Here is a 24,618-nt window from a genome sequence, read left to right as displayed (position 1 = left end):
TATGTGGGGTTTAGAAACTTTGCTAGAGGGAGCGCATTAATTTTATTGTTTTTCAGGGCAGGTATAGTTTTCATGCTATTTTTCTATGCAGCTACATCTTTCAGACCCTAATTTTGATTAGGAACTTTTACCAATACCATAATTGCTAACATTAATGTAATTCAAATCCATAGCACAGTGTCTGGTAGTTCAACTGCTTAAAATATTTCTGTACCTGCTGTACAATGAATTACTGCTAAAATAAATAGTACTAGCTTCAGCCTTTTCTAAAGCACCACTCTAGCTACATAATACATCTTGATAAGGCATAAAATGAATAGCTAAAAGTCATAAGAGATTTCACTGACTTTCACTTACTGTTTTCTGAATCTTATGATCCTGGTTAGCTCCCAACAGCATCAAAAAGATCTCATCCAGAGACAAGTGCCATCTATCGAGAAAAGATGTATTTGAGGTGAAGCAGTCAAGAATGACAAGAAATGGCACCAGACTGCCACCTGCTGCTGTACAGAATTACTTCAAGAAGCATATTTGCTAGGTCTTGCACTGACTCAACAGAAACATTTCTGTGTCAATTTGGTTCAGCAAAAGTGTGACCATTCTGCAGCAGTGTCCTTTCCCCTTAGCATTTCAAAAGCGTTGGGCAAGGTTAAAATAATGGGATGTTCTGTGCATTTGAAAATAGGCCACTTAACCTACACAGCTGTCTTGGAGGGCGCTTTGAAATCTTGTTGTTGCTAACTTAGGTGTTTGATGGTCTTGTTCAAGCTTCTGCCCCTGGAAAGGGACTATGAGCTGAAAACTCTGCTATTAAAAGTAGCTGCCTAGTCCTTGCAAACCTGCAGTTACAGGGTGGCAGGATCTCAAAGATCTGAAAAAAACCACCACCATCTAAAAAAAACCAACCAAACAAATAAAACGACACATTTGATGTCCCATGATTTTGGCAGCATGGGTTGATTTTTGAGTGTTGGCTTCCAACAGTGAGATCTAGGCCCTCAGATTATCTGTTTTGAAGGGTGGGAGTTTTGGCATCAAGTATTTTGCTAACATGTGTCAGAATAAATCTTGGTTTTGGAAAATGCATTTAGCTTCCTAGAGATTATTCTAAGTAAAATATCCCTAAGTGTCACAGCGGGTGGGCCAAAATGCCAAGCATACCAATTGTAGTAAATAATACGGTACAGGCAATATCATTCTTTGCTATTTTTCAAGGCCTTGGCATTAAAGGAGTTATTCCCTTATTGACAAGCATTATCAATGGGTCTTGCACAGAACTGTACTTTTTGGATCACTGCTCCATATAATTCCATACTGGGCACAGCTGGTTCTGCTAGAACACCCAGACCTCTGGTGTCACCTTGAGACAGGTGTATGAGAGATGCTGTCATTTTCCTCTGGCAGCCCTCAGTACAGAACCATAGAATGTCCTGAGCCGGAAGGGACCCACAGGGATTGTGGAGTCCAACTCCTGTCCCTGCACAGGACAACTCCACAGGTCACACCATGTGTCTGAGGGTGTTGTCCAGTCTCTTCTTGAACACTGTCAGGCTTGGGGCTGTGATGCCTCCCTGGAGAGCCTGTTCCAGTGCTCCACCACCCTCTGGGGGAAGAACCTTTTCCTCATGTCCAACCTGAACCTCCCCTGGCACATCCTCCTGCCATTCCCTCGGGTTCTGTCACTGGTCACTAAAGAGATGAGACCAGCGTCTGCCCCTCCTCCTCCCCTTGTGAGGAAGCTGTAGCCCCATGAGGTCTCCCCTCAGTCTCCTCCAGGCTGAACAAACCCAGTGACTCCAGCCGGCTCCCAAAGCTGCCTCACCAAACGTGGAGGAAGAAGCATCCAGCACTGAGAGATGAGGGGCAGTCCTCCCAACACTCCGCCTCCACAGCCGCCGGGGCGGGACGCAGCCTGCGCATGCGCCCCAGCCGTGCTCTGCCGCCGTCCTCGCCATGGCCGGGCAAGCCTGCTGTAGGTGCTGGGAGACGGTGGTGGGGTGGTGTCTGTCACCGGCTCAGCTCGCATGCCCTTCCCGAGCCCTTGCCCATCCCCAGGACCCCGCGGTCGCCTTCGCTCCCGGGATGGCGGTGGCGCGGTCCCCCGCCTCTCCGCCGCTGGCTCTCTGCTACCCGCCAGCCCGTCTCGCCGCCCTGGCCACCCCCTCACGGGGGCTCTGCGGGGACTCTCAGCCCCGCAGGTTGTGTGCGGGGCCCTGTCTGCCCCGCCTTGCTCACGGGAGCGAGATTCCCCTGTGTTTGTGTGTATGTGTGTGTGGAGAGGAGCGGCCGCCAGCTGGCGGTGTGATTCACGGGGGGGAGTGATCCGGTACCCGGGTGTATCCGGGTGTGGCCGCTGTGCAGGCCGAGGGCGTGGGGGTGTTAGGCCAGGGCGGTGCTGCGAGGCCTGCGGAGGCCGGGCCCAGAGCTGAGCTTAGTCTGTGCGCGGGAGGGGCCTGCTGTAAATTGGCGGAAGCGTATTGGCATCGTGTCTGCCTCTCTACTAAGTATTGCACATTTCATTGCTGATATTAAAATCACCTGGCATGAGATTTAATAATATGATGAAAAGTGCCGTTAAGACCAAAAATGCATTAATTTTTCAAGGCACGATGAGTTAATTGTACTTTTCCATACAGAACGCTTGAAGTGAGCTGGCTGGGGATTTATTTTCCCCCTTCCTTTTTCCAGTATATTGACAGTATGTGTGAATATTGGAACAGTGGTTGCCTAACGTGAAAATATATATCCTAAATTTGGAGGGAGAGAGGAAACAGTGTTCCTTCTTTTTTCCACTGAGAAAATATACTGCTGGTATAGTGATAGTTTAAAGTTATTAATATAGCATTCATTTCTTACAGATCGTACTGTTATTTTTCAAATGGTATTTATTGTTTCTCTTCTGTGACTCTGCTGTCAGCTTTCCACAAGTGGTACAGGCTAAGTGTTTTCTATGCAACATGTATTCATATTTATAAAATTTCAAATATTTTAAATGTAGTTGACTGTCTATAGCATCATAAATCTTCTTTTAGATGTGGCTGCAACCTGAGTAGTAAACCCTAAAATGCACAATACGTGAACATCACAGTCATTTTCATAAGGATATTGCACACCTGGAATGTCTTGCAAGTAATACAAATGTTTTTTCTGTGTTTTTGAGATAGTTTTTGGCCCATCTCAGAAAGCATTAATTCAGTCCTTTGCTGGTTTATATTTTTCTGTCTGGTCTTGGCCCTGCTCCTACAAAGCACTATAAATTGACTAAATTTGAAAGGCATGTGTGCTTTTTTTTTTTTTTTTTTTTTCCAAAATGGCCTTTGTTTATAGCTGCAAATGCTTTGCTCCTTTGGTTCGGCAAGGAACAGAAGAATTTAACTAGAAAAGCTTTTCAATGCATCATTCACCTGTTGTTTCTCACTCAAATTATTTTTCTCCAAAGTTTGCTGCTTTTGCTGGGCATGAAAATTAAGATTATATTTAGTCCTTTGAGTTACAAACCAGAACTTTCTCATATTTTCAGACCTGCAGAGTAGACAGAATTGATATTTAGAAGACTGAACTGAACTGAAATGTCAGTTACATTTGTGCTGAAACATAGAGTACTCACTGCAATTTACCATTGTTTCCAGTATAGGAATGAGTGTTGGTTTTTTTTTTTTTTTTTTAGTGGACTAAAAAGCTCAAGGCTGTGGCTGTTATAGCACCTGATAAAAATGTGAACTTTTAATTCAAATCTACAGCTTAAGAACAAGCCTACACACCTAGCCATATTCTTTCCTGTAACCTCTGTGCTACTGAGGCCAACATTGGCTTGTCCTTGCTTCTAGCTGCCTTGACTGGTAAGTATGAAACCTGGTGAATTTACTTATCTGTTTAACAGTTGTACTTGATTAGGGTTTCTATACCCAAAATTCTGTCAGACTCTTAACTGTATTTTTTGTATTGGTTTTGAAATCACATAAAAGGCTAAGTGTCTCTCCAGCATTTTTGGGGAACTTTTTTGAAAAGTATTATAATTTATTTCAGGATTAACTTTTTTTTTTTTTTCCCCAAATACCTGTGTTTCATTTGGAACTTGGATAACTTTAGACCTTGTTTAGACTCAGTTATTTTTATGATTGTCTGTGTTAGCATATGATAAAATCTTGGAAGATTTTAATATTCTGTAGGGTTTATTAATACTATAGAGACATATACAGTTGACTTTTATTGGTGTGCAAAAGTACTTGACCTTAACACAGTAGAAATGTATTCTTGTAAGACTTAAGGAGAATTACTGTTTCTCCAGAAGGAATCAGTCATGGCTGACGACTCTCAGAGAAACTTCCGCTCAGTGTATTATGAAAAAGTGGGGTTTCGTGGAGTTGAAGAAAAGAAGTCACTGGAAATTCTGTTAAAAGATGACCGATTGGGCAAGTTGATTCCACTGTTTCTTCTATTACTTTGGTCATTTGGGGCTGGGAAGGGAGTAATAGAAGATGTTTAGCTGCAGTGCTTAGTATTAATTTAAGTTATGCATCTTTTACCACTAATCTCTGAGTTATTACTAGCAGTCCTTTGAGTTTCAAAGATCTGAAAAACTGAAAACTATTAAAAGATTTGTCTGCTTGCCCTTTTTTTTTCTATGATTCTTTATGCCCAAGAAGCTTAAAGTTTTTTAATGAAAGCTGTTATAATCTGAAAATATATAATCTCATGCTGTTAATTCCATCTAACCTCAGAACAATTTTGTTAATGCTGTTGGTCCCCGAGGAGTGCCACATGTCTAACAGAACAGAAAGAGGAATCTTGTCCCTTTAACAAAGCCCTTAATTGTTTTGACATAGCAGCATGATTTACAAAATTTGTATAGAAATGATACAGTTTATTCCTGGTGAAATCTAGCGTAGTTTTATTTTAAATCAAACCAATGTATATATTTTTCAAAGTTATTGCAGTTTACAGGGCACATTGTATTCTCAGTTGAAGTATTGGAAGTGTTGGTTGATAATATATGGTAAAAGTGGGGATTTTGATCTGTGGCTAAGGATTTGTCATACTTAGATAGATCAGAGACTCAAACCTATTGTCGAGGGTTTGATTGTGGGGTGACAATCAAACCCTGGCAGATGTATTGTTAACCCCTCTCCTCCCTCTTCCCCCTTCAGCCCCTCCCTCTTCCCCGTTCCCACTCAGGACAGGCGATCGGGAGGGAAAGAAGGACAGAGAGAAGAGAGTTGGAAAAATTAAAAATGTTTTACTAACGCTACTAGTAAGAGTAGAGAAAATAATACAAAATATACAAAACCCATCTTGAAAGTCCCAGCAACTGCAGAGCTGGCACCCGAAGTCCTGGATTGGACTCTGCAGCCAACTGGAGCTGGATTCAGTCTGTCACTAGGCCTCAGTTCGCAGGGATGACTCGCAAGATCCTCTCCTAATGTTGGCCATAAGCAAAAGGGACGAGATCCTTGTGATCTCCCACTTTTATATGAAGTATTCTCGTGAATGGGATGTTTTACTCAGTTGGTCAGTTCCTTGGTCACCTGTTTCTCGTTGCCCTTCTCCTGAGATGTCCATCCATGCTTATCAATAACTTTGCATTCCATTGCTATGTTTACCAAAACATGTATCTGGTTTTCCAGGAAAATGCAGCTAATATGAAGGCTTTAGCTGACAGGCAAAATTCACTGAAAGAGAAACTTGGTTTTTTAACAAAACCAGGACACCTATTTATAATTATATTTAAATTTACGTTTTCTTTTTCTCTTATTTTTCTACAGATATTGAGAAGCTTTGCACATTTAGTCAAAGGTTTCCTCTCCCATCCATGTATCGTATACTGGTGTGGAAAGTGCTTTTAGGTATGAAATATAAGATCTGGGATCCTCTGTAGAAATTAGTATGTAGGAGGGTGGATATTTTCTGGTGTTTGGTGTGTGGGTATGGTTTTGTTGTTGTTGTTCAGGGAATTAATGACAAGGATTATTCTGTGCTGTCTTGCCTACTGGTACATATTTAGCCTATTTTTGTATCCACCTAGGATGCACAATGGCAATTATAAAACAATATTCCATGCACAGTTTTTGAGAATTTTTGCTGAAGTGTACCTAGAAGAGTGTATTTCTATATTTAACTTTATAACACTATGCAAGTATATGTATAAAATGGATTTGAAAGGTAAATTCTAGTAAGTCACTGATACCTGAAAAGAGACTTAGTTTTGTTCCTAAAATAACAGGCAATTAACTTGAAGTAAAGCTGTGCTTAAACTCAAAAAGCTAGGCAAGGTATGGAATGGATGTCTATTCTAAAGAGAAACTTTGTGTTCTATAAAATCTTGCTTTCTTCTGGTTTTGCTTCTGGCTTTACATTGGCCAGAAACAAATTAAGATATTCCCAGAAACTGTAAAAAACCCCTCATAAATAGATTCAATTTTCCTTGAAGTGCGTTAATCAGATGACTAATTAAAATGTCCTAATGACTTTGCAGTAACTGATCAAGTGTGTTGGGCGTACGGGATGTGAGGTCATGTCAGTTAGAGACAGGAGGGGCTGTGGAAGGTCCAGGAGTTCTGACCCTTACGAGGTATCTGGAGCTTCTGTTAGAGCTGCAGCCTGTCAAGAAGCGCTGCCAGACTGAGTGTCAGAATATGTGATACAGATCCCGTATATATCTCTTACATGCAGATTTTGGCACGTGATTCAGAGTCAGGAAGATTTATGATTCCAGCCTCAGAATGAGTATTTTACAAAACAATCTTTCTCTAGTTTAGGATGTTTATTTATGCTAGGCTGTGCCATGATCTTGAACACTGTTCAAGTAACTGTCTTCTCTTTCCCTTCTTGGTCTCCACTGTCTGGAGTTTGAAATAATGTATTGGAAAGTTTTCACTGAGTTTTAAACAATCCATGTTGGTTTTTTGTTTTTGTTTTTTTTTTTTTCCTTCTTTTTTCCCCCTCCAATTTTCTAGAATTTAAAGATTGTGGCTTCATATTCCTGATTATTTGGATTTGTAAGCCTTTTTGGGGAGAGGTAGTAAATGAACAGTGTGCAAGATCTAGTTCTAAAACTTGAAGTTCTTGGCACTGATTATTGAATAAACAGAGTAATCCTACTTGATAAAGGCCTCTGCTGTTCGAGTACTAATTTTAGCATGAAAAAGATCTTTGTACCCTGGGCCCTAGTGAAGTAGTCAGCATCCTTTAAAATATTAGTAGTAGGAAATGTAGTGTAGGAGGTTTAGGCAAGTGACTCAGTACAAGACTTTTCAGCTAAAATTATAATAGCAAAATACAGTCTCATGGCAAACTTGTAGCTCACTGCAGAGCCAGTGGTCTGGTTTTGATTGTTTTAGATATGATGATTTGTGAATCATATGATAACAGAAAACACCTTCTGAGTTAACTGCATGGAAAACTATATTGATTTTTTCTAATGGATTTTGTATTTTAAACCTAGAGTGATTTATTTCAAATATGCATACTATTATTCTGCATATTCCTTGGGTAAACAGAGGTACAAGGAGTTTTCTTATGCTGCATCTCAGCGTTAGAAAAGGTGGTATTCAGAAGGGCAATGCAAAATGTCCCTCCCTAAATGACAGGACCAACAGCCCAGTCCATTTCTAGTGAGAGGTGTTACATTTTTTCTAAATAATGTTAATAGTTTAACAAAAGGGATTCCGTCTTGTTAGCAGAGTTGTCTCAGACACATACCAAGGCTCGATGCTGTTCCAGGTTACACGGTATGTCAGCGATGTCTCTCTTAACTTCCTGTTCAAGTATGATGGTTTCTAGACATCCCTGTGTTGTTTAAGCTTCTTTTCTCTCTGCCTAAGGTAGTTTTCTGTATTTGAGGAAAGCAGTTGGCAGTATGTACATACAAAGACATGATGCTGACTCTGTTTTTGCATAATGTGAAAGATGTCTTGCTCTGTCACAGCTTTTGAAATGCAGACAGGTTTGCAGTTGGAAAATAAAAGATAATTTTCTGTCTGATGTACTTGTTACTAAAACTGAGCCATTGCATGGTTTAACACTTGGCAGGAATATTTTTTTCTTTAAATGAGAGAGAAAAGCAGCAGGTAGCCTGTTTCAGAACTGATTTTTGAAGAATACTTTGTTCTCATGGGTTCCTACAACAGGAAAAATTTTGCTCTGCTAGTGATATGAAAGGGGCTTTTTTTTGCTTTGGTTTATATAAGATCTTATTTCTGTTGAATCCTGTGACAGTTCTGTTGTTAACATCAGTGTACAGCAAGATTGTGTCTAGAGTGAGGGGAATGATCGAGTGAAATGCTGAGCATCTCTTATGGAGATTGTAAACAGTTCAATTTTCTCTGCCTCTCTACTTAGGTACTTTTTTTTTTCTTTTTAATTTTTCGTCCTAGGAAGCTAGAAAAAAATACTTGCGTTGTGCTGAGAAAATAAAAAACATTGCCTTGCAAAGTGTATGGGTGGTATTCTTAAGTTTTAATCTGTAATGGATTCAGCCTGTGTGATTGATTTTGTTTCTGAATGTTGTTTTAGAGAAGATTAATCTATGATGCAGTGAGTAAAAATTTTCTAGCAGGTATCTAAGAGCTCTTTAAATAATACTGGAATGTATGATATCTTTGCTTTAATTAATTGCATGTATATATTCTCTGGTCATCTCAGAGCAAGTATAGAATTTCAGAATGTGAACAGCTAATGTGTATAAAATCATTCTGCATCCACTTTGTTTTCAAAATAAATGGAAGCTGGGCACAAATATGCAACTAATACTGTATTAATAGGTAGGTATAAACAAGTAAGATTCACAGTTTAAAAACAGGAAGGTTTGTTGGAAAGGGAGAATAAACCAGTTAAATTATTCTTCATCTATCTCAACAATGACATTTTTTATTGGCACACTGATGTGGTATACAGAAGAGTCAGCTTTCATTTGCTGAAAACCTTATAGAAGAGCTTGTGGAACAGTAGGCTTAAGGGTAGATTGTGCCCATGCTCAGCTAACATATTACATTTGTTTTTGTAAATATAATGCTAAAGTGCTTTGTTGGTCCATTGACTTCCAATTTTGTACAATTTTCTGTATTATTTGAGCATGTTTATAAGCAAACTGGAGTGCCAGGTCCTACACTTCTGTAGACTGAAGTTGCAGTAGAAATTGAATTTAGGCAGATCTATTGGAAAGGAAATTTGAGTGCTTTGTTTTTTCTCTTTACAGTTTTTTTTTTTTTCTTTATTTTTAGGAATAATCCCTCCCCACCATGAATCTCATGCTTTGGTGATGAAGTACCGGAAAGAACAGTACTGGGATATACATCATGCTCTTCGTGTAATTCGTTTTATTAATGATTCTACCCCACAGGTAGATGTTTTCCTCCGCATACATCAACTGGAATCAGGAAAATTGCCTCGAAACTTGGCTTTTCCATTGGTCAGTTGTCATTTCAAGTCTTTTAAATGCAGTATTTTGTTTAACTTCAAACTATAAGTCTGTGAGGAACTGAACTGCAAGTAGCTCCACAAATGCATGTAGGTAGACAAAGTGAGATGAATGGAAAACAGAGAAGTACTAGTATAAAATAAGGTATTTTAGTCAAAGTACTTTTCTCTTTTTCTTCCCCTGAGTACTTACGTAATATTTTATGCCATAAAATCTCTTCTTTGTATTTTGCCTGCTAGGCTTCAAGCCTTTTGTACTCTAGTACACTTCAGTTTTCTTTATAGCACTGAAAGGAAAATGACATAATCAGAGCTCATAGATTCTTAAATGTCTTGGAACAGAGATAATTTAGAGCCAGTACAAGCAGGGATTTATTGCAAATTATGTCATTTATTTACAGTATTTGCTTTTAAATCTAGACTTTAATGTACTGACCTCCTTTTTCTGTTTGTCTGAACTGATTCAGGCTTTTGTCAGGTAGTGCGTCTACTCTGTAGTTTACAGTGTACTCATGTACGGGTAAAGGAGTCTGTGTTTTGATGGTAAGTCTATAGTGTGATGATAAAAACAATGTGTGGATCTTACATATGAGCCTCTGTGACAGAGGAGTTGATGAAAGTAGGCACGGGACTTTCTGAAGTGGATTTTATCTTGTATTTAATGTTAATTTATCCTTGTTCGCTCTAGCCCAACTTATTTTGTTATTGTTTCTTCTGTAATAACAAAATTTGACATTAGAACTTAAAAAAAAAAGTTAAAAAATAAATCAAGGTTAAAATTAATAAGGAAAATCTAGTGCTACTTTGGACTGGATGATTATGTACAGCATTCTTTTGTCGGAGGAGGGGGAGAGGGTTTTTGTGTCCTCACCTTCGCCTAGGAATGTGACCATCCTACGCTGCACATTTCCTATAGAGAAGTTTCCTTGATCTTGGCATGTGATGCAGTGGGCTGAAAATTCATCCTTTTTAGAGCAGTATTGCTTTCCGAGCAGGTGCATCCGAGCGCACTAGCTGCTCTCAGTACTGTGATGGGGTTTCAGTGAGATGGTACTTAGCAGATGGACAGTATATTAATCCTGTAACTTACATTTGTTTTGCTGCAGAAAGCATTTGTTTGTCTTTATACCAGCCTGTTTTTGGTGCAGTAACTGTCCCCTGAAACTTGTGAGAGGTTACTGCTTGATAGTAATGCAGATATTTTTATTGTGGAGGTAGAGGGAATGTAAAGTTGATGTTGGATTGGTCTCAATATTTTGAAATGTTTGAGTCACAAGTGACAGAAGTCTGCTAAGTATGTTTTATGCATCTGAAAGCAGAGTTTGAGCAGGGATCTGTGTGTATTGCTGCAGTCCATGTAGTAGAGGCATATCCCGGTAGTATGTAGACTGTCCACACATTTTGCATGAGTTGTAATCTGTGCAAAAGCCTGTGATACTGTAGTGTACTGCTGCTGATGGTTACAGAGCGTGGATACATACCTGGCTTGTTCCCCTGTCTCCTAGTGCAGCCAGTACTGCCTGTGTAAAGAAGACTGTAAGAAACAGGGCAAATGTAGACGCTTTCCTGGTGCATCCTCCCAGTTTAGATGCTTCCTGAGCTAGCTGTTGGCATGAGATTGAGCTGGTTTAGAGTTTGCCTCCGTCTATCCTGTGTGCAGTCATACCTTTAACTGTGGTTCAGGCATGCTCATACTTCTGTTAGGAAAGAATATCCTCAGGAGAAAAGATGATGGCATGCCCATCACGTGTTTCTGGTGGGGATTAAGATACTCACCACCTGGAAAAAGTTTTTATTTGTCTCTTGGAAGATGTTTATCTCAAATGAGATGATTTTCTGTATGTTGAAGGTAGGCATACAGCTCATGACCACATTATTTTTTTTTCAGTAATTGTAATATCATTGATGAAGGTGTGTGAGGGGCCTGTTTGGCCTTTATCAAGGAACAGGATGACAATTTCTGCTCCTATGCAGTATAAAAATGTGGGGCATAGAAGTAAGATTATCACTGCCTTGTTAGGATGTAATATCTCATTTGAGAACATTTGACAACTTTGAACCATATATGTTTCAGTTCTAAAAGCAAGACAAGTCTGATTTGTTCTGCTTTAATAGGTATCTGTCACCATAATGCAGCTGGTGTCCGATGTTCTATTTATGAAGTCAGAACAGCTCTTTGTGTACATTGATTCTAGTTTGTTTTCCTACATAGCAGGGAAAAGGAATACAAGATTTAAGTTAGATCAGGTAGTCAAATACTTCTGTGTGCTTCACTTTTTTTGGGTTTGTTTTCTAGGAACCTGAGGATGAAGTGTTTCTTGCTATTGCTAAAGCAATGGAAGAAATGGTGGAGGACCCTATAGAATGCTATTGGCTTGTCAGTTGCTTTGTGAATCAGCTGAACAGCAAGCACAAAGATTCATTACAACAACTGGTAAGGAAAAACCCCTTCTTTGTTGTTGTGAGGAGACCCAATCATGGAAAGCACTAATATATGGAGAGAACTGGAGCATTGAAGGCGACACCCTTGGATTCTCTTCCACCAACTATTTTGAGGAAGAAGGGAGGAGTGCTTTTTGTGTTGTGACTGCATTTCTCACAGTAGGACACTTTATCTAACATAACTTTAGAAATTGTTTTTGTTTGCTACATGGGCGTTTTAAATTACATCTTATTTTCTTTTTAGGTTAGCTAATCTTGCAATGTATCTATTTGAATTGTATTTCTCACAAATTGGTCACTTAAGTATTTTCTTTATTTTAAACAATTAGAAATGTCACAAAGTTAACATCTTGATGTATGTCTACTACTTTTTAAGCTACATCTCTGGCATCCATACGCTGTTCATTGAATGACAGACGAAGCACAATTGTTTTGCTTTATAAATGGAACAGGGTACTGCATCTTCAGAAAAACAGTATGTTGCAAATTAAGTTACAGTAAAAAGTGGAATACAGTTCTTTTGGCACTGATCATTTAAATGGTCTCATAGAATATTAATTTTTAATTTCTGTCTTACTAGTTTATAAAATTAAAACTTGATTGTGAAGAAAATGCATACTTAGAAAAATTACAAAAGCTTTTGTAATCCTTCAAAGTCTTAACAGATAAGAAACTTTTAGTTAAAAATAAAAGTATCAGAAGACCCATGTACTAGCAATCACTGAATGAAAATTTGTTGCAGACAATTATGCATGTCCTTTGTTTTTTATTATTTTGGAACTAAGAAGTACTTTTAAGCCCACCTGCTGTTGCTGGAGGTGACATATTCAGCTATGCCGATTTATGTAATTCTGTTCAAAGGACAGGAGCATTTCTAAAGAAAGTATGTGCTCTCACTACACAGAGAGTGCCAAGCGTCTCCCTCAGAGATTTTTGTTTCAGTATGAACATTGTACCAAGGCTCTGGATGTTAGAATATGGACAAAGGAAGTATTTTCCCTCTTTGACAGCTGTTTGCCTAATTATGACAAAAAGCATAAAGGTACTCCTGAATTTATGAACATGTGTATGGTGTTACTTTAGAATTTAAATAAAAGGAGAATTACCCACATCTTTATGTGGATAATTGTGCACACATTTATGCGTCTAAATATTTTTGATTTTTAAACAAGAAATCAATGTCCAGCTTTTAATATGTTGAACATTGTTGAACATATGTTGCTGCATTGTGTGTAGTTTTTTTTTTTTTTTGATGTATGGTAAGGCGATTAGGTTTGAGGTGAATGAAACTCAATTTTACTCCTGGAGGTAACAGTAATTAGTGCACATTTAATCTCTGCATTGCTTTAAGCTCTTAAACACCTCCTTGCATTAGGGAATGCTGTGTATTTTGGAAGTTCTGCTACTGGTCAGCAGTTTAAGGAACCGGAGATTATCTGTTTACTTAAGTAGGTAATTGCAAAAATCAGCAACACTTGTATTTTGGAACATGGTGTTTTTAATTAAATCAATACAATTTCATTATTTTAACATGTTACTTTATACAGATCAAATTTTTGAGACATTTATTGTCTTCCAGTGTGCATTAACTATGAAGGGTACTATGATGTGAGTGATCTAAAATTTTCCAATTCCTTTCTCAGCCGAAAATACTGGAGCAGTATTTGAACATCGAAGATAACAGACTCCTGATGCATCTGAAAGCATGTGCTGCAATGAGCAAACTCCCGTATGATCTTTGGTTTAAAAAGTGCTTTGCAGGCTGTTTACCTGAGTCCAGTTTGCAGAGGCAAGTTCTCTTATTTAATTTTAGCCTTTTGTCATCACTAGGTGGCAAAGAACTTCTGTTTATCTGTAAGATGCTAGAGTTAACTTCATTGTTGACTCGGAAATGATAAAATTTGATTCGATTCTACTTGTTACTGTTGCAAGGTAATCTCTGTGTGATCATTTCTCACATTGCAATTAAAAAAGAATGGAGTTAAATATAGCGGCTGATTGTGTTAGACACTTAATGCCTCTTAGGATTTAAAACTCTAAATCCCCACTTGGTGATAGATAGCTGAATGGTAGTCAGTTTTCAGGCTTTTTAACCAAAATCCTTGCTTAGGGATTTTATTGTCACTAGATGAAAAACATTTTGGGAATGTGTACTGGTTTTGGCTAGAATAGAGTTCATTTTCTTCATAATAGCGAGTATGGGGCTGTGTTTTGGATTTGTGCTGGAAATAGTGTTGATAACACAGGGATGTTTTAGTTATCACGGAGCAGGACTTACACAGAGTCGAGGCCTTTGCTGCTCCTCACCCCAGCCCACCAGTGAGGAGGCTGGGGGTACGCAAGAGGGGAGGGGAGGGGGACACAGCTGGGACTGCTGACCCCAATTGACCAAAGGGATATTCCAGACCATATGATGTCATGCTCAGCAATTAAACAGAGGTGGAGGTTGCTGGGGGGGGCGGGCCCTGCTCAGGAACTCACTTGACAACAATTGGTTGGTGGTGAGAAATTGTTTTTATTTGCATCACTTTCCTTTCTTGGGTTTTATTTTCATCGCTCTTTGTTATTTCTTTCATCTTTTCCTTATTTCTTCTAATTAAACTGTTTTTATCTCAACCCATGAGTTTCATTCTTGCTTTTATCCTTCCAATTCTTTCTCTATCCCACTGGGTGTGGGGATTGAGTGAGTGGCTGTGTGGTGCTCAGTTTTTGGCTGGGGTTAAACCATGACAGAATGTTTATTTTTACAAGTAGTAGGGCAGTTTGAGTGTTACAAAGTTAATGAAATAGTGCACGATATCAGGATTCTACAGCTAGAAATAGCTTTTCCAGCTTTTAAAAGGGGAAAATTCTTGTACGTGGTGCTTCACTGAAGGGTTTTTGAAATGAAGCTTATGTGATTTCTCTAGTTCTGCTGCCTGAGAACTCTTGGAAAGCAGTTCAAACTAGATGTAGAGAAGCTTATCCTTTTTGCTTAACGAGTTGCTTATAGCTGGGCAGGATGTGTCACAAAGAAAACAATGTTTTTGTTTTCAGCTGTCTGATAACTTTGAGAACAAAGTTCAAGGAAAGTTTTACTCCACCATCTCCAGGACTTCAGTGGCTAGTATAACAACCTAGTGTGGAAACAAAGAGCTTTGTAAAATGCTCTTTAGAAAATGCTTTATGATGACAGGGTTGGTCATAGTCTGATTAATGATGCAGCCTTGCATGTTTATCTGGGAATTCATCTTTCATGAAGGAAAGTGGGAAAAGACTGCTTTCAAAAATGTTTGATTTGCCCTTAAGAAAACAGGAGGGTTTTGAGGAACAAACTATAAGATTAGAAACCATGCTCTCTAGTCTTGTTGTACCATTGTTCTCTGAGGTTCTGTATGTTTTACTGTTGACAAGGAATATACCTGAGAGAAATAAAATTTTTGACCAAAACTAAACGATTTAATCATAGGCCTTTAGGTGTTACGCTTAATGCAGCATGGTAATTATTACGTCACAAGTTCTTCTCATCAAGAGCTTATAAGGCTCCAAAATAGTCATTTCTGCGTAGTGGTTGTGCATGATATGGTGGTTAAAAGCTTTTAATAATTTTAAGGCTACAGAAATGATGTAGGCATGTATAAAATGTTACATCCGTAATAGCAATTGAACATGTATGGTTTGTCTGCATCTCTATGTCGCATTTACACTTTTAAGTTACTTTCAGCAGATAATGATTGACCTTGTTTCACTGTGCTTTTTTTCCATAAAACTTGATGTCTTAAAACTGATGTCAGTAGAAGTGACTGCTCTACCTGGGACTTGCCAGTCTCTTCAGGCTTTTTTTTTTTTTTTTCTATAGGCTTCTGTGGTCTGAAACAGCCTTTGCAAACTACTCATTATGAACCTCTTTGCGTGTCTTCTAGGAGATATTTTTATTTAGAGCTTATGTGACTTAGTTTTGCTACGAGGTCCTACAGCGGAGAACTAGAGCTGGAAGAAGAATTTGCATCAGACCAGTTTTACTATTGGAAGATTCAGGCAGGGTTTTTTAAATTTCTGTTGAAAAATTGAACATTTTGTGGAACTGTGTCATCTTGATAGAGTAAAAGAAAAAAATGTAGAGTAAGAATTTTTATTTAATATTTAAGCTTGTCAGAATTTTAGTTTCAAAGTTTTACTGTTTTGGATCAGTTTGTTTACATAAAATATTTTGTCCAGTTACTATACTGTTTAGCATTGTACTGTTTTACCTTACTGGAATACAATATTTTGGTGGCCTGAATTTTTTAAATTTTTTTCTCCATGGAGAATGTCAAAATACTGACTTTTTGTATCACTCTGGAGTAAAAACAAATTTCACGTGTTGGTACTTCTGGTGGCACAGCAACCCCTTTTCCCAACAGTTCTTGTGGGAACATGATAAAAGTGCACTTTTTCTTGCCTGTTTAGATTTCTGAATTATTCAGTTGTAATCATAATGGCCTCATTTGCTAAGGAAATAGCATACATCATGGGTAGCATGTGACAGATGAACTTAATTAATGCTTGGAGATTCAGTTTGGATTAGAATCTAGAAGCACGAATGCTTATCTGAAATGTATCCAGATGGCAGTGTTGGAACTTGTGAGAAATGAAAACAGGTCTTCTCCAATTCTCCTGTGAGTTTTACTTACTTTTTTTGGCAAGTGAGAGATGATCTGAGCTCAGTCTTTTATGATTTAATTTAACTTATGATTTAGCACGGTATTTCTTAGAGATCCTAGAGATCTATAAATTGTAGTCTTCTCTGCCAGGCAGCTAAATCTAAATTTCATGGTTTTCTTTTTTTCTCTAACGTGTACAAGATTTGTATATGCTCTTCAGAAATTTTATCCAATAACGGTGACATGAGGTTACATACCGTCCTGACATGCATTGTCATTCAGTATAAATACTGTTTTACAGCACACTTCTCTTAGTTATACCATAGGTAGGATTTATGCATCAGTTTATTCATTTTCCAAGCCCATTTGAATTATAGGCAGGTTTCATGTAGAAGCTTTTCCTTTGAGCTTATGCAGTGTCTTTGCTTGCCCTAGTACACTTGATGTACTATGCGACAAATTTCTTAATAAACTTCTTAAGGTGCCACATCGGTAAAGGAGAGGAGCAGACCGGCCATTTCGAAGGTGCTGTGTCCTCAGGGGTCTGTATCCCACCTGGACAGGATGAGAGGAAATGGCCTCAGGTTGTACTAGGGAAGGTTCAGATTGGATATTAGGAAAAAGTTTCTTCACATAAAGGGTTGTCGGGCATTGGAACTGGCTGCCCAGGGAAATGGTGGAGTCACCATCCCTGGAGGTGCTTAAAAGACGTATAGATGAGGCTCTTAGGGACATGGTTTAGTGCTAGAGTTAGGTTATGGTTGGACTCCATGATTTTAAGGGTCCCTTCCAACCAAAATAATTCTCTGATTCTATCAATATACATGGAGTACTTTCTGGAACACAAAGCAGCCTGTAGCATAGGCTTGAGGTGGGCAGAAAGGCTTACTTTTCTCCAAAATGGGGAGAACTGGATCACACCTTTGTTTTTATGCTCACCATTGCCCTATTTACTCAAATTCTCCAACACCATATCTGGTTATCTGTTCAGTAAGCCCCATGCATGGGAAGCTTTCAAATGGTGCTGTCTTGGCCTGCAGCTGGACAGCCCTGCTGCTAAAGCTCCATGTCCCCTTTGTGGCTTCAGCTCTACAGGCCAAATGCCTCTTTGGCTGCCAGTTTATTCCAGCTCTGTCACCCCAGATGATCCAGCTACAAGAGAAGTAGTGTAGCTTTGCAGATATGATTGTGAATAAGCCAGGCATTTTTTATGGCCTGATGCTGCCAATCATGTATCATGCACCTGGCTAACATTTTTTGCATTGTGCATTGAAGAACTGAAGACTGTAATAGCTGATGGGGTGTTGTTAGGTTACTAGCCCCTGGTAGCTTGTTTGTGGTGAAGTAGTTGGTAGTTCTGAAATCTTATGGTTGCCTTTCACTGTGACACTACCTCATGTATTAATATATGGCTTCTGTAGTTTTACATCTGTTGTCTCCATGTCCTGCATAAATTACATCTAGTGATAATAAGTTAGTAGCCACAACAGAAATATGAAAAAGACCTTAAGTTTACTGTGGAGTGGGAAAGCGTAATAATGTGCATATGGGCTACTATTATACTATAGAGAAACTTAAAGTCTGTTTGCCTTTGTCTAGATAATTGAGCTGCTTCCAAGCTCTGGAGACAGATGGTCACAAGATCATGTCATAACATCAGGATTAGATAGTTATGCAAGCCTCATTGTGTCCCTCTGTGTGCAGTTACCATTGGAAAGACACCCAGAAGTGTGTCAGGCAGAAGAGCCAACATTGGTTCTCTTAAAACATCTCTGGCCTGGATGACTGGAGAACTGCACCCAGGCAATAAGGTTGGGTGCGCTTACCCTGCAGCCTAGGGGGAAGAATTGAGACTAATGACAGTATTTCAGAAGAAGAGGGAGCAGCAGTGCTGTGATGCTTTTTGTATACTACTGCACTGTAGTGATTGAGGAACCTCAGGAACTGCCTTGAGAACACCATGCCTGCACACATGTGCGCATACAGAGTAAGTCGTATTGTGTCAATAGGAAAAGCTTAGTGAAAAGTGAATAGCTTCATTTGCAGAGTCCTCATTACACTCTCTACCTGCCCAGCTTCCTGTTTATTTTTCCTTTTGGTTGTTGCTACTATTTCACTGTTCAAGAAACACCTACAAGAGTGCTCCTGTGGTTAATTGAATACTTTTATATTTCACAGAGGATGATAATAACAAAAACTATAATGAGTTTAGTGTATACATTCAGCATTCCTGAGTAGGGCTATAGGGCGCAGTTGCCTGACACTTCTGTTATTTTCCTATCTCTAGGAGTATCAAAAAACAGGTAAAAAGTTGCAGTCTCTGACAGTATTCTCTTAATTGTTTGCTGTTATTTAAAAAGTCAAAGTAGAACACTGTCTTATCAATAGACGTACAATGTACAAAGGTGTCTATATTAAAATAGAATCATCAAAGGAAGTGTTTCCTTGAAACTGCTGTGGGTTTTTTCCATTCTAAGTAGACACTTTTCTGACACAGTTTGTGTTGCTATTCCTGGCTCTGGTGGCATAGACAAGGTGCTGACTGAGGGTCAGTTTATCAGAGTGTCACACGGTCATTCCCGTGTTGCTGTGGCTGGTGGAGTTGCATTGAGAGTAACAATAGCTGGAAATGTTAAGGAGGATAATACTGCAGCAGATGCAGCTGGTTAGTGCTGACATCTCATCCACTTTGCTATGCACCCCCTTCCAAAATTTGTTAGACACTACTGATTTAGATACTGCATCTGTTTTGCCATTGTTCTGGAATCAGACTGAATAATGCAGGAAAACCTTGGAATGTTTTCTGAGCATGAAATGTAACTCAGTGTAATGTAATTATGGAGACAGAAGTCGGGAGACTTGGAGGCAAACTGATGAAAGATGGCTGGGTGTTTTATGTTTGATTAGTTTGTATTTGAATTAACATGAGCTTTAATATGAACTTTAAAAGTCTATTCCTGTTTCTAAGGTGGGCCACTCTCTGTTACTCATGATTACAGTTCTGATGCCCATGGAACACACTGGGAGTGGTTCTTGGGTTCTAAACAGATGGGTTTGTGAAGGAAAATGTATTAGAAGTAAACAGGCATGACCTGGTCAGTGTGGAACAGGGATACAGTCTCAGTTTTCTCATAGCCTTGTTTAAATCTTCTAGACCTGACTTCAGCATCAATGTGGTATTTACTGTGATTACTTGTCCAGGGATGCTTGATCCACAAAAGCAGCATGAAAATTTTTATCTTGGATTGTTTATTGTTCCTGTCCATATGGGAATTATATTCATTTTTAATCATAGCAAGACAGGGAATTAAAATGAAATTGCAAAGGGCGAAGAAATTGGCAGTGCCTTTTTTTCCAATCTGTCCATGTGGTTTTTTTGTTGGATTCCATCCTGAGGATATCACATATTCCACATATTCTTTTACTCATTTCTCCATTATAAGTTAAATTCTAGTCTGATATATTTTTTTTTTTTTTTGGATGAATGGAGAGGCTCTGAAAATAGTGTGAAAAGAGTTATGTGAATAGATGGGTAAGAAACTGATGAAGAATTTTTGAGTTACAGTGTGAAAAATAAGTGCTGTGTGTAAGGGCACATTGGGAGTTACAGAAGTTTTTCACAAAGAATCACAGAAACGTTAAGGTTGGCCGGGACTTCTAGAGATCATCTGGTCCGACCAACCTCCTTGCTGAAGCAGGGCCACTTAGAGCTGGTTGCCCAGGACTGTGTCCAGGTGGCTTTTGCATTTCTCCAAGGATGGAGACTCCACCACCTCTCTGGACAACCTGTGCCAGTGCTTGGTCACCCTCACTGTGAAAACATGAGTCCTGATGTTCAGAGGGAACCTTCTGTGTTCCAGTTTGTGCCCATTTCTTCTGGTCCTGCCTCTGGGCACCACTGTAAACAGCCAGGCTCTGTCTCCTTTGCACTCTCCCTTCAGGTATTTATAGACATTGACAGATCACCCCTGTACCTTCTCTTCTCCAGGCTGAACAGTCCCAGCTCTCTCAGCCATTCCTTGTAGAAGAGATTCTCCAGTCCCTTAGTCATCTTCGTGGCTCTTTGTTAGACTATCACTACTTAGCTCCTTCTTGTTGAAAGGTATGAAACCCACTCTTTGCTCAGCTGTTAGAGTTCATGTTATGTCTGTATTGTGTTCTCCTGGTACTCCAGGCTGAAGGACAAGTCCTTCTGAGAAGGTCATATATAAATTGAATTGTCTTTAGAAGAAGCACACCCAGTGATCCAAGTTTGTATATGGACTGCGGAAGATGTTTTCCAGTTGGTGGTGTTGTATTCAGAGATGATGGAGGATAGTGGGTGATCTTTGTCCCCATGTTTTTGTTTGGAGGAGAAACACTTATATAAAAAGTGCCCAGAAGGAACAAGAACAGCAATCCTTTCTGACACAGCTCTTAAAATTCAAGAGCTAAAAATAATGCAAACCCATAAAAGCTGCCATCTGACAGATGGTTTCACACTGGTTTTGGATAATCCTTCATCCCGACTCTGTTGAGTTGGGCCTGAGATAGAGCTGCTGGCTGAAGGATGATTTCCTATTGTTCCAGGCTGGTTTAGTAGTACGGATCTCCTAATATTCATTGAAGTTCTGTTGCTGAAGTACTTGCTGCTTGTGGAGAGCTGTCCTTCAGGTTTTATTAAAACTGCAAGGTCCAGATACACTTTCATACGAGTGGTAGGGGTGCTTAGGTAATTCTGAGAGTGGGATGGATTGAAAGGGTTAATAGTTGTTCCTTGTATCTAATTTAAACATCATGGATTATATCCTGTGGATAAATTGTATTTGGATCTCATACAGCAATGATCTGGACTATCTAGCTTCTTGAGATGTAGTAGTTCAGTATTACGTCTTTTGGAATTTTCATCTGCTTAACTGTTTGAAGAGTGTCTTTGTTAAGTGTGCTAATAAAATTTGGTTCCTTTTTTGTACTAGCAAAAATTCTTACTTTTACCATACACTGTAGAATAGTTGTCACAGTTCAGGCTGTTGAAACAAGATTTGATTTCTGTATTGGAGCTTGTAAACAGTTCCATTTCTAAGCCAGAGCACACCATATAAATACATTACTGCTTGCCATCACTCTGCTCTGTATGTATTTAGGAGTAGATAAAATGTCTTATTTACCCTGTCCTGAATAATTCAATACATTGCTGTTATTCATATATGTAATTGGGAAAAGGGGGATTGTACAAGGGCCATTCTAGCAGATAAATAAGCAGATAAGCACTACAAAAATACTTAGGTTTTTTTTTTTGTTTTTTTTTAGAGTTTGGGACAAAGTTATTAGTGGGTCCTGCAAGATTCTCGTTTTTGTTGCTGTGGAGATATTATTAACCTTTAAAATGAAGATAATAGCGCTGAATACTGCAGAAAAGATTGCGCAGTTTTTAGAAAACGTAAGTACTCTATTGTGCTTTGCATTACTTTTTGTGGTGTATTAAACGTGTTACGACCTACAAAGTCATTTGCCTGTTGTAAACATACCATAAAATGCTATTACGTTACTTACTGAGAATAGTAGTACCAAGGTGAAGAGAGAATGCACAGGGATGAGAATAAATATTTTTTTTCTATCGAGGTAAGGCTTTGGTAGAAGGAAATTGTTTTTTGGCTTTGAGGGAATGTATTAGCTGTGTTTGTACAGATTTGACAATATTCCTTTTGATACTAAAGTGTGTTTGTGTGAAAGTACAGATGAGATTAGGCTAGTTTTTCTGGAAGCTCCTTGCAGGGTTGATTTCAGGTACCTTTTTGGCTCCTTGCCTGAGTGTGAATCTATAAACTCAAGGTATGTTTTTTGTTGATGTAAGGATGGGATCATGAACCCGACCCTGAACTTTCCTTCTGTGAATATTAATGAGCATCACATCAGGGTTGTAGGATCCCAACGTAACGTAGGTTAGTTAGATTACATACTTTTGTCATTGTGGATGGCCAGTGTAAGTTCTGCCTGATGTCTGATTAAGGATGTGTGAAGTGTGAGATGCCTGTGTGGGCCTCTTACCATTTTGTAAATAAAAACTTTTTGTCTAAAACCTGGATGCAACATGGCACGTGTAGGATGGAGGCATGGTGGGATGGTAGGGCCGGGAGAGGCAATTCGAGATTAGTTGTCTTTTATGTAAAGAGAGAAAATCTGAACTGGAAATGTAAAATCTTTATTTTAAACAAAACAGTCCAAATAAAGTACTCTGATAAGGCATCTTGACCTGATCTTTTGTAGATTCCTCAAGATAACACTGACGCTATTGTCAGCAAAGCAGTTGATTTGTGGCGCACACACTGTGGGACTCCAGCACACTCAGTCTGAGAACGTTCTTCGCTTACGACGGCTTGGGAAAAACAGACATTTGAAAAGGCATTTTACCGATCTTCCCCCATCCTAGCGTGATGGCCTTCATTTCCTTTTCTATATAAAGATACTATTAAAGCAGTTAATAGCATAGTGATCCACATGTAAATATTTTTCAATAAATCCAGATGGAATGAAGATACCTTGTGGTGGTGTGTGATCATGTCCAGGGTGTTTCTTGGCCAACCAGCCAGTATTCTGATTGCACAGTGTACTCTCTGGTTTTGGGTAAGTGAAACTTAACTCTTGAAGGAAGGTAAATAGGTTTCCTTGTAATTTAAAAATGGTTTTGTATGCCAGCCTATACTAACTAGTTACTACTCAGATGTGTTTTTAAGATGAGTTTACTAAATGTTAGTCTGTTGGAACTCTTTAGTGAACAAGCATACCTTTGCTAGAAATGTAATTGTACTCTGTTAATACTGTACATTTTCAGGTAAGTGTTCTGGAAGAGGCCTCACAAGTTTGAGGTAGAGGACATCACAATGGCCAGGGGCTATTTGCTTTTCTGAAGTGTCTTAAAATTATTGTTATCTGTCAGCCAGCCCTCTGTGGCTCTACCCCCTTCTTTGTACTTCATGTCCTTTCATGTACTCCAGAAAGGTGCATCTGTCTTATCCTAAAATGTAACTTTGGACAGGTATGGAGAAAATCAGTGGGATGAGTCAATATAATTCAGAATTACAGGCCAGTAATAAATAATGCCTCTGTATGTTTGGCTCAGGGACTATACAGAGAGGTTTTGCATCTTTACTACATTTATTTGCTGTGTCTCAAAGTTGTTGTAATTTGATTCTTGGTTAGGTTTCAAGATAAATTGAATACAGAAATATAATTTATGATGTAAGTGAAAGTAGAGTGATTAGCCGTAGATAGAGATTTGCTGGAGAACTAGTCTTTTTCTTGTGAAAGTGTAAAATTCTATTCCTACATCTTGCATAGCCCAGGGAATCACATATAAAAATGCGTTGTGTAGAACTTGCTTGACTTAAATTGATGCTTAGTATGCCAAATGCCAAGTACACTCATTGCTTTTGAAAGAATGTGTTTAGCTTGCACGCAGCATAGTGCAGACTAGAAAGGCTTTAGAAACTTAGCTTTTCTTTTAAACTAGGTGAGCTTTACTTTCCAACACATTAGCTGGGGAAGCATGCAGCTCGATTCAGGTTACACCTAAAAACCTGGGTAGATTATTTGTGCTGGATTCTGAGATGCTGCTGTTGGTGTTCCTGAAATGCCTGAGCTTACCCAGTTCAGAAAAAAAAAATTGTGTCTGCTTTGAAAGCCATTTCTGTGTCTACGTTGTAGTGTAATCCATTTAGTTCACTTCAGATGGGAGATTGTTTTCCTAGTGTAGGTGTGAGAGCTGGGGGATGTGGGTACGAAAGAGCACATGCATTCTGTGAAAAACAGAACTGTGTTCTGTAACATGCGGTGCACAAGTTTTTCCAATAATGGCCACTGGTGCAGTTAAAGAGATTACCTATGTAAACATTTTTCTCTCAGGTCGTCCAGTTTATTCACAAAACCCCTGAAGTTAGGTATGCATTATTCAGGCCTTCACACTGTGGTCATTAAAAAAACGAGCGCTGATGGTACTGAAGGTAGAGCAGTTTCAGCCCTGAAAGGGAATCAATAACTTATATTCTGTGAAGGGAGATGCACTGAATCAGGATTAGAAGTGCCAGTTAGTGTTATTGCTTCCAGACTTGCCAGTGGGTGTTCCTCCAATTACTGTTTGACTGTTTAGTTTTTAAATTAAAGC

The 24,618-nt window shown here is 39.0% G+C and overlaps 1 protein-coding gene across 3 annotated transcripts; it reads left to right on the top strand.

Moving 5' to 3' along the window:
* The first annotated feature begins 1,885 nt into the window (after positions 1 to 1,885).
* On the top strand, positions 1,886 to 22,991 carry TBC1D7 (TBC1 domain family member 7). Of its 3 annotated transcripts, none has more exons than XM_065831611.2 (9): positions 1,886 to 1,972; positions 3,668 to 3,839; positions 4,292 to 4,412; positions 5,763 to 5,843; positions 9,219 to 9,406; positions 11,711 to 11,848; positions 13,500 to 13,645; positions 21,768 to 21,897; positions 22,725 to 22,991. In XM_065831611.2, exons 3-9 carry the CDS (start codon positions 4,301 to 4,303, stop codon positions 22,809 to 22,811), a joined length of 882 nt encoding a protein of 293 aa, XP_065687683.1. In that variant the 5' UTR covers positions 1,886 to 1,972; positions 3,668 to 3,839; positions 4,292 to 4,300; the 3' UTR covers positions 22,812 to 22,991. The 3 variants fall into 3 exon arrangements, with proteins under 3 accessions (XP_065687683.1, XP_065687682.1, XP_071660680.1); XM_065831610.2 differs by having other exon boundaries at positions 4,289 to 4,412; XM_071804579.1 differs by lacking the exon at positions 4,292 to 4,412.
* The last annotated feature ends 1,627 nt before the right edge of the window (positions 22,992 to 24,618 follow it).

The sequence above is a fragment of the Patagioenas fasciata genome, chromosome 2 (genome assembly GCF_037038585.1).
Source record: "Patagioenas fasciata isolate bPatFas1 chromosome 2, bPatFas1.hap1, whole genome shotgun sequence".
In the NCBI taxonomy this organism is placed as follows: domain Eukaryota; kingdom Metazoa; phylum Chordata; class Aves; order Columbiformes; family Columbidae; genus Patagioenas; species Patagioenas fasciata.
The sequence above is the reverse complement of the archived record's forward strand: the minus strand, read 5'-3'. Positions and strand labels throughout refer to the sequence as shown.

Excerpts from the sequence above, each read along its gene's own strand:
- TBC1D7 (XM_065831611.2), top strand. The coding sequence starts at position 4,301 with ATGGCTGACGACTCTCAGAGAAACTTCCGCTCAGTGTATTATGAAAAA. Across the intron at positions 13,646-21,767 it reads CCTGAGTCCAGTTTGCAGAG|AGTTTGGGACAAAGTTATTA; the intron begins GCAAGTTCTCTT and ends GTTTTTTTTTAG. Across the intron at positions 21,898-22,724 it reads TTGCGCAGTTTTTAGAAAAC|ATTCCTCAAGATAACACTGA; the intron begins GTAAGTACTCTA and ends GATCTTTTGTAG.